This window comes from Nestor notabilis, unplaced genomic scaffold (assembly GCF_000696875.1).
Source record: "Nestor notabilis isolate BGI_N333 unplaced genomic scaffold, ASM69687v1 scaffold11598, whole genome shotgun sequence".
Taxonomy (NCBI): domain Eukaryota; kingdom Metazoa; phylum Chordata; class Aves; order Psittaciformes; family Psittacidae; genus Nestor; species Nestor notabilis.
The window spans coordinates 2,504-12,551 of NW_009939642.1; the positions used below are offsets into that span (position 1 = coordinate 2,504).

A 10,048-nucleotide genomic window follows, 5' to 3' on the forward strand; every position below is an offset into this window, starting at 1 on the left:
TGCATTCCTTCTTATGGTATGTGCTCTGTTTAGTTTTACAGAGCAAATATTTTTGTAGCATAGTCTTACAGAGTGGAATGAAACCAACAGGCAAAAGTAAACTGCAGTGCCAAAAAACAACAACAAAACAGGTCTAATTGCTCCACAGTGCTTATCATTGCTCTGCAAGTTAGAAATAATGGTTCCAGGCTTGTGAAAATCAATCTCTGGTACTTTTTTGCCAGTGTTTTCACTGTCAGTACCAAGGTGTCAGAGCCTTGAATTCAGTCACTCTATAGTCCTCCCCTCAAAACCACTACAAAAATAAACCTTGGGCACAATCTCAAGAGAGACTTCTCTTCTGTCTCATACAGCACAACAGCTTGCTGTTCACAGTGCATGGCTGCCAGGGCAAGGTTTTATGGACCATGTGTTTGCCCAGACACCCCTACCCTGAGAATTTGCTGAGAATTCTCTGTTCCTGTGGCCTTGCCTTGAACTGAAATAGATTTCACCAACAGGAATTTGCCACTCTATAGCAAGCAGCTGTCAGCTATTTTCTGCTTTTGGATAATAAAGTGCTCTTGTTTTAGTTAGTTACTAGTTATCAGGGAACTCAAAGGAGAAGGTGCACTTTCCCTTCCTCCTCTCACTGCTGCACTTCCCCAAGAGTTACACATGAGATTCATCCAGGTCGACATCAGTCTCCCCAAGCTCCACGTTTGTGAAGCTGAAGTGAGTGGCTAGCAAGGGGTTCTCCATGCCATTGTCCTCGCTGATGTGAAGGACAGTGTCCCCGTGCTGCAGCAAGCTGGTGGTCTCCAGGCCAGCGTAGTCCTCAGAGTCAGAGAGCTGGGTGGGTGGGGTGCTTTGTGCTGTTGTTGGCCGGGATTCCAAACCCTCCTCTTTCTCCTTCTCCTTCTCAGCAGGAGGCGCCTCGCTCTGCAGCTGAGGAAAGCCCTTGGTCAGGCTCAGAGAACATGGGAGGGAATGGGGGAAAAAAGCAAGGGAACTTCTGTGAAGTATTTTCTCATTCAAAAATATCTTTTACCACAAAGGGCCAGGCACCTGCAGATTGTAAATGTCTGAAAGTTTGCTGTAACAATGAGTTTCTGCTGGTGAATCAAATCTGTGGCAGTCATCAGAAAGGTTATCTGATTTCAGTCATTAACACTGCCTCATTTCATGTTTTTAATGTAGATGGGTGTCTTTAATTTGTTTGTGGCAAAGGACACAACCCCCCAAAGGCATGAGATATCTGTTGTATAAATGTGATCTCAATGACACTGATGTCTTGTAGGGACGACTGTGATTGCCCCTGTACTCTCCTCAGTGGCTTCCAACACAGAAAGTAACTGAACGAGTAATTTCCTTTGAAATACGATGATTTTGCTAAAAGAGCCCTGAGGTTTTGAAAGAGTCTTTCCTTAAGGATGCATTTCTCAGAGACCAAGCTGTCAAAACCTGTTGATGAACACTTGCACTGGTGGGCAGGTCCAGAAGGACCGCTGTGTGTGACGGGAAGATGGAAAGGGAAGATGCGTGACATACGTTTGCAAATTAAGAACCACTGCATGGATTTAGAAGGGAATGGTTTATAAATGTAGGGGCCTGGACAGCAAACCCAGCCTGAAGAACAGACACACAGAAGAGGCTGCTGCCTTCCCTCACCTGCCGGCTTTCCTTAACGTATCAGGCATTTCCCTATACGTTTATCCTGCAGCTCTGGCGAAGCAGCGGGCAGGCAATGGCAGTGTCAGTCACGTTACCTGGCCGGTGCTCTGGCTGTGCAGATCTGCTACAACGATGGCAGGTGAGCAGGTGAGCACAGGCTGGCCTGGCAGGTCCTGCCTGCTGGGCTCCTGGGGGCTGCTGCGGCTGCAGCCGGGCTACGGCGCCGGTGTGGTCCCCAGGGAGGCTGTTAGTGCCTCAGGCTGCGCTTCAGTGAAGGTCACCGACCGCTTCTGCTCCGCTGAGGATACAAAGCCCAGAAATCGAGTATTAAAATGCTACAGTTTGGAAAGGAAAATACAACAAGAAGAGAAAGAATCCCTGGAGTTGTTACAGCTAAGAGAGGATGCATGATTCACTCCAGCTTTATAAGCTAATTGGAGTGTAAGCTAAAAGCCTTTTTCCCCAGGCTTCCTCTAAAGCCACAACAAGAGCCAGGGATCTCCCGAAGACCAGTCACCCCACCTATCTTTGTCGTGGCTTGCCTCCTGTAACATCTCTCCATCCCAGAAGAATATACTGAATTGAATCCCCATGTGAGTTAGGCATTTCTGCCCTCAACTGTACAAGGAAAGGTGAGATGCAGACATAGAAGGGAATTGCCCAAGGTTTTACAGGAAATCAGAGAAAAAGGGCAACTTATTGCCCCCCATTCCTGCAGACTGAATCTGCTTCCTGGGAATAACAGAACAGCACAGAGTGAAGACAGCAAGGCTAAAACTTAACAAGTAAAACTGATATCCCTGCTCTGGGTCTTTGTTATTTTGGATCCACTTTTCTGTTTCAGACATCTCCAGTGGTACCATTGCCCCAGCACAGACCTGGCTGAGTGGTTAGAAACACAGAAAGTTCACAAGCATCCTTTGCTCTTTGAGGGGTTTCCTCCAAAGTTAACGGCTCACCTCAGATGGTTCAGAACACAGTCCCCTACTCTGCTTGGCAGTGCTGACTCCTGGAATCATATGGCATGGAGTAGAACATTCATTGCCATGTACAACCTGTAAAGCTTTGCATTGCTAAGCTTACAAATGATGGTAAATGTCCTTCTTTCTGCTACTCTCAATAGCAGCTTCAAAATTTACACATCTGGAGGTTTTGGACAAGGCATCCTGAACAGAGGACACCGTTCCCTCAACGCAAGACATGGCGATTCACCATCCATGTCCAGTTTCACCTTGAAAGCCTTTGGAGAAACCATCCAAGTGTTTTGAGGGCGTGATTTTCTGATAGGATATCCACTTATAGCAAAAAAGGATAAAACTTGTGGGACTTCACTGCTAACAACATACTAACTTTTCCCTTAAGCTAAACCAACACCACAGATATCTGCTTTCAGACACCGAGTTCTGGGGATGCAGCACTGCCCTACCGCTGGGTTTGGGTTTGGGCTGGATGCTGCGCCGCGTGGTTGACAGTCGAGCTCCATGACGGCTGCGAGGTTCAGTCTGAGTCTTCTGACGTGACAGCAGTGGTCGTCGAAGCTGAACGATAGAGCAAAGAGTTAGACTCGTGTGTGTTCACGTTACGCAACTTCTCCTCTGTAAGGAGAACACATCATCATTGGATGGGGCTTGGAGTAACCTGGTCTACTGGAAAGTATCCCCTGCCATGGCAGGGGTTTGGAACTGGATGAGCTTTAAGGTCCTTTTCAACCCAAACCAGTCCATAATTCTATGACTGTCTGTTCCTCTATATGTCCGTTCACTCTACCTTTGGCAGATACATTTTAAGGTGTCCATGGCTCAGGCATCTCCTTTGTATGAACTTGTGGGGTTTGTGCCTTTTCAGTTTCAATACTGAATGCAATTCATTTAATTTAGAAAAATAATAATAAAGAAAGCTTGCAGGGGAAAAGATTGTGGAACTCCAAACGAAGTGCACCTCCTCTCTTAGGAATTTGTCACAGCCACAGTTTGTGCTACGGTTCCTACTAACTCAATGGACTGCACTACTATATCACAGATCAGGGACATGTCACATCCACAAATCCTTTCAGAACAGCCACAGAAAACCAACTCAAAAAGAAGGAGAGAAGGTTTGTTCGCTCCACGTGTTCTCACCTGCCGTAGGCCTCTCTTCCGCCCCAGGGGCTGCTGCAGGAGAAGGTTCTGCTGTCCTGGCTCACTCTGCACGCTTGCCACCCTGTTAGATGGTGACAGCATTAGGCCAAGCACTGAAGCACCCTGTATACCTAGCAGGTGTCCTGGCAATTGTGACTAAAATAAATCAATAAATAAACCAACCACTAATGGCACAGTCACTTCAAAGAGCAATACTGTCTTTGAAGGATGGGGGGACGTGTCTGTTGGGTTGTGGCTTCCGGGGCTTAGGAAATGGTGGGAGGTGGAGTCATGGCATTCAGGATGTGGCCACGCACAGGTAGCATCCAAAGATAAATAACTGCAAATTTCAGTTTTCAGTCATTGATTGATGCATCCCACTGAGCAACACTCACTTCTCTGCATCCTTTGCCACAGCCACTAAAGGCAAGAATATCAGATCCTAGCTCAAAAGCCTTTTTGTTTGCTTTTCCTTTTTCAAGGACGATGTTGTAAAAGCTGTTTTTTATTTCCTCCCAAATGGACTACACAGCCTCAGCACAATTTTGTCATCTGGGTTTAATTTCAATTTAAGCCAACAAACAAAAAACAAACACAAAGTGACAAAGGATCCATTCACATAATGGATGCATGAGTTATGTGAACAAGGCCCCACACTCAACACTTGCAGCCTTAAGTCTTTCTGTGGCTAACAAACAAAAAAGACAAGTAAACGTAAATTATATATATAGATATAAACACAACTTTTTAGGTTTTAGTATCTTGGCACAAATTATCTGAAAATCTGCAGTAAAAGAATCTTTAGCAATAAAACATACCCAGCTACATACCATCTCATTCTGCCATTCAACTACCCAGTTAACCTACTGAATATAAGATTACCACCCTCCCCTCATTTTTATCAAAGCACTGTATTCCTCCAAACAGTTCCAAATAGGTCATTTAGCAGACAGTGGTCACAGAACACGTTAGCTGAATGAACTGTGTCTGAGAAACATATGGTTGCAATAGCAACTAACATTTAAGATGGACTTCTTTTAAAAAGGCAGCTGCTCTTTTGGGACAGACTGGAATCCACTGAGCCACACATCCTAGTTAAGCAACTTCCAGCTATATCTGGTATGCACTGTTGAAGATTCAGTGTCACAACCCATTTTGCCTTTGGCCTGCATTAATCTAAAGGAAAACAACATTCTTTTCTCTAGATATTTTCCTTGGATCACCCTTGAGATGCTCAGTACCACCATCAGAATGAAGGTTTATTGTCTGACCTTACAGGAGTGGAGGAAGAAGACAAACCTAAGAACATGGTCAGACAAGACATGGAGGATGTGTGTGGAGAGCCTTAGAAAGTTCTGTCTCCTGAAAAGCTCATTCTTTGCTTTGGTAGAAGTTATTGCCCTTAGAAGGTTTGGTGGAACAGACCATGAGAGCTTCCTGGTCTGGTCTGGGTCAAAGTCAGGTTACCTGACCTATTCCTTCTTCCCTTATCAATTCAAACTGAAGCCAGGCTTTGCACTAAACCATATGCATGTGTTTCTATCAGCTCTACTGGGGAGACAGTGGTCAACACCAAGGAGAGAAATGTCTCAAGACCATGAAGCTGTTTCTCTTCTGTCTGATCACAGCCTAATAATCCTAGGCATGCCCTGAGCAACCTCACTGGTTTGGAAAAAAAGGAAAAGCTTCGGCAAGCTCAAAGCCAGAACAAACAAGATGTATCTGAGCCCTTTTTTCCTCAGACAGCTCTTCCAAATGAGATCACCAGCTCCTGGAGCATATTTTCCAGCTTTTACGTAGGGTATTGACACGATTTACATATGGAGCATCCTAAACATCAAGCAAGCACCCGCCTATGAATAAGCAGAGTCCTCAAAATTACTTCCTCTTAGCAGGACTGTGTTCTTGACCCAGACAATGACTGCAGCACACGTGACTGGTAGGTCCAGAAGCAACACATCATTCCTTATCAAAGCAAAGAGACTGTGCTTAAATTACTCTTCAGATTTGTGATCTGGGCTACCTGAAATTACAGCTTGTACCATTTTCTTTATCTTCTGTTTCTAGGATTACATAAAAACCTATTCCTCTGAATCTGAAGAAGTTTTTAGAGTAGTTCCCAGTCATGAATTACATAGGAATTAGCTGGAGAAGGCCTTGAAAAAATCATTTTCTATTGGAATAGCTTTTGAGAATACTGTTATAATTTTTGAGGAAGGAACAATAACTCTTAGTTCTATGAGCGAGGAGCAGAAAGACTACAATGATTTTCATTCACCACTACAAACAATGTTTTGGAAACAAACTCATTTCACATGCATCATGAAAACACTTTGAAAAAGTCATCAGATAGAGGAAGTACGTGGACTGCATGAGGGCACAGAGGCTATACATGAGGAAGAAAATGATTCCCATGGAGTAGTCTGAAGGCAAACAACAGATGAGCAAAAGAAAGGCTGGACTTTGTATCTTCCTCCTGGAGTCTGGGATTTTCAGCCTGGCTTATATCATAAATGAAATGAGTTTAGTGATCTGGTGGATGTTTATTTCCAGTACGGAATCATTACACAAATTGGTGTAATTTGGGATGATCTGAGGAGCTGAAGTTGCAGATATCTGTTGCAGGCAAATGGTGGACCTGAGAGCAGCCGAGCTCTGCAGAGCTGCCTGTGCACAGCACAGTCCTGCTGTGGCTGTCTTTTTGCCTTCTATCCCCCAATTGTGGAGAAGGGAAGGAAAGAGAGAGAGGATCATAGAGGCCACACATTTCAGATGAGTGACTGAATTTTCACATACAACCTTTCACTTCAGGAGCAATTGTGAGGGTTTCTTTTCACATCAAAGAACAGCACTACTGATCTTGTTTCCATGAAAATTAGTGTGGCAGGCAGTCTGTTGGCCCTGTGTAGCTCTCCCTCCCTCCCTCCTTTTCTGTCTCTCCTTGTTTACCAGGCCTGACCAGGACTACACTGTTTTTCTGTGGGATCCAATCAAGGAAGATTGAATCAAATACCATTTCAGCCCTCCTGTAGCAATGTGATCAGTAAGAAGGGGTTTTCTGCAGTACATAAACCAGATTTATTTGGGAATAACAAACCAGAATGTTTTCCTGCCCAACACAAAAGATGCTCTGTCACTCTCTGAGTATCTCTGTTAGGGGTTTTATCTTCACAATAATGTTACATAGTTAGGGCAGAGACAGGTGAGCAAAAGATCAAGCCAACCCAACTTTGTGGAAGCATGCTGCCAGCACTACAAGAAATAACAGCCAGTGCAGTCACACAGCAGGGGCTAGGAAAAACTTTGTCAGGTTGGCAATGATGGTAAGTGATGCTCATGAGTTACAAGAAGCCATGCAGCCAAAACAAGGAGAAAGAGAAAGAACCAGGAAAAAACAAAAACAGAGACAAAGGGAGCGAGGAGTTTACATGTCTGTTAAAGAGATGTACGTGCTTGCCACGCCATTATGGCACAATGCACACTCTTTGTGTCCAAGGACGTGGGAATGAGAGGTTAGTGGACAAAGGCCAGGGGAGAAATGGTTAAAATGTAGAGGAACTCCAGCTCTTGTATTCCCAGACACACCCTCACCCAGTCAGGGTCAGAGCTGCTACACTTGCCCTGGCAATAAGAATTCACTCTGATTTTCCCTAAAAGGCACCATTAAACTAAGGCATAAGGACAAACATTAAAGGGAAGCATGTTTGTGCAACAGATTTCCATTACAGTGACTTCTCATTCTTCTTCCTTTCTGCTTTGGGAAAATATCCTCTCCTCCCAGATTATAACCACAACAAATCACAGTGCTGGACACATGCTTCTCAGCCTGTATACCCCATGCTATCTGTTTACTTCTGAGCACATAAATGCTATCCCCCTTCCTGTCTTTCCTGCTTTTCTACATGGCTGGCTCTAATTGCTATAGAACAAAGGGAAACAGACTTAATCTTTTTTCTGTGTTTGTCACTATTTATTTCATTTAAAACTCCTACCTTCCATAAGGGTCTAGTCTCCAATTGATTTATTTCTTTATGCCAGCTATGACCAAACATCACCTTTTGAATTCAGAAGGCAATCCTAAACCGTTATCATTGTGCTCCAGCTGAAATCAAAGTTTTATAAGAAAAACCCCAGCCTGCTTCATTCAAATCTAATGTTCCTGAATATAATTAATATTAATTCTCCTGAATAACATTAATTCTGTCCTATGATCCCCACAGCACAATAAGTTCCTATAATGTCTGGTTTGTTACTTCCGTCCTTCAGAGGAATCCAATGTGCACATTTAACAATGCAGCTGAAACATCTTTTCCTTCCTCACAGAACTCTAATGTAGCCTCTTCATAAAAGTCTGCAGTATTTCCCTGTCTTCTAAGGCTCTTTCTAAGGCTTTGCAGCCCTGATGTCCCTCCTTCAGATGGTTTCATATGTATCCTTGAAAACAACAATAAAACAACAATAAACCTCAACAGAACTGACTCCCAAGTACCCCTGTTCACCTTTTTGCCTAAGGAAATCTCTGTTCCATGGAGCAGGATGGATGGTAGTGTCCTAGGCCTGAGCAAAAATGTGTGTGACAAATTAGTAGGAACCCACTGCACAGCTCATTTCAGGATTCAAACTAAACTGTTGCATTTGAACTCACCAGTTGATTTAGCTGTCTCCTATTCCTCAGCCTCACCACTGTTATTAGGAGTGACACACCCCACCCCCACCCCCCTTGCTTAACAAGATCAAAACATTTCAAAGTCAGCACTGATGTAACCTGGTATCAGGTCATTATGGCTTCAACTCAGACACTGACCTTCTCCTTTGTCATTCTCCTCAACTGTAGTTAGATTTTAGCTCTATTTAAAGGACAGCATTTAACTTCTTCAGTTGAATGACTTCTGTTCTCTTTTGGACCAAACACATGCTTGGATGACCATGCAACCTGCTTTACTTTATTACAAAGCCAGACAACAATATTCCTGCCTCTGCCAACAAGCTGATGTCTTTTCTGAGCACCACTCCTTCAGCAGCACCAATGAGAGACCGATCTGCCAAAGCAGGATTCATGCACACAAAGGACACCATGAATCATGGGATGATCTCAGTGACGCCACCAATGATAAACTCTCCATTTGTCTGCCAGGAAGAACGAACAAATGAACAAAGCAGCCTGTCCCCACCCCAAAAGGTCACTACTGATAGCTAAAACCAAGCTAACAGAATAGAAACCATTCACACAAATGCCCTTCAACATATTCACATCTTCAGCTGGTGTGGTGAAGTAAGGAAAGAGTATGTTACCCTCTGTGTTGCCAGCATAAGGGCTGTGTTCTTCTGGAAAGAAACAGAGATGCTCCTGGGACTAGTGGCAGCTCTCCGACCTCCCGAGGATGGGTTGCAAGGTGCTAGCCCAGCAGCAGGACAATAAGGGTGATTAACACCACCAAGCTGGCTGTTAGAGGTGCAGACCTCCCTTCTAAGCTCACTCCTGACCCATTTGACAGGCACAGCCTTACCAGTGTTTGCACACAAACTCCCCTGTCCATGGGTAATGGGGAGCAGCCAGACCTGAACTCCAGTCCTGCCAGAGCAATTTTAAATATATATTAACAGTGTTCACCTGCAAGCTTTCTAAGGTGTCATTTGAGAATTGGAAACACTTTGTAAAACTAACCAGTATTACTGTAAAGCATCCACAGAGAACTGTATTCCACAGGACTTATCCTAGTTAGTTTTATTAGTGGATGTTAAACACAGCTTGATATTAAGTCTTTTGTGGTGACAGCATTGTGAGATGAATGGAAAAACAGATGTCTCTGTTTTATATAAGCTTCCAGACTAATGCTTATAACAGGCTACAGCTAATGCCTTGTGGATAATCTTTCTCATGCCTTTCAAGCAATTGCTAAAGAAGGGGAAAACCCCGAGGCTAGCCAGCCAGAGCACCGCTTCACTTGCTACAGCTTTTTCTTTTCCCTTCCCCTACCCCTTAGCCTCCTCAGAGTTACTGGCAATCAAAGCTGAAAACTGAAGATGAGTTGCTACACCTTTGACTTGCAGGCCTGAATATCAATGAGCCACAAGAGACAGAGATGGAGAGAGCAACAAAAGGTGAGGGGAAGAGACAGAGGAGATTGGAAACGGCTCGTTTCCCAGCACACACACTGACAGACAGGTAGTGTTAACACTGTACCTAGAGAGGCTGCCCTCAGTGGCCAGGCTCGGGGAGTCATCGAGGACATTAGGTTCACTGCAGGAGGGGCAGGGAGATTAAGAATTTAGGGAAA

General features: G+C 44.3%; 1 protein-coding gene across 1 annotated transcript in view; it reads right to left on the reverse strand.

The window, feature by feature from the left end:
• Window positions 1-651: 651 nt before the first annotated feature.
• UNC80 (unc-80 homolog (C. elegans)) overlaps window positions 652-10,048 on the reverse strand; it is a gene marked incomplete at its 5' end in the record, with an annotated part of 118,213 nt that continues 108,816 nt past the window's right edge. The window contains 5 exon segments of the mRNA XM_010019970.1: window positions 652-921; window positions 1,749-1,951; window positions 3,080-3,191; window positions 3,771-3,852; window positions 9,955-10,011. Coding sequence (XP_010018272.1) covers window positions 652-921; window positions 1,749-1,951; window positions 3,080-3,191; window positions 3,771-3,852; window positions 9,955-10,011 — 724 coding nt within the window.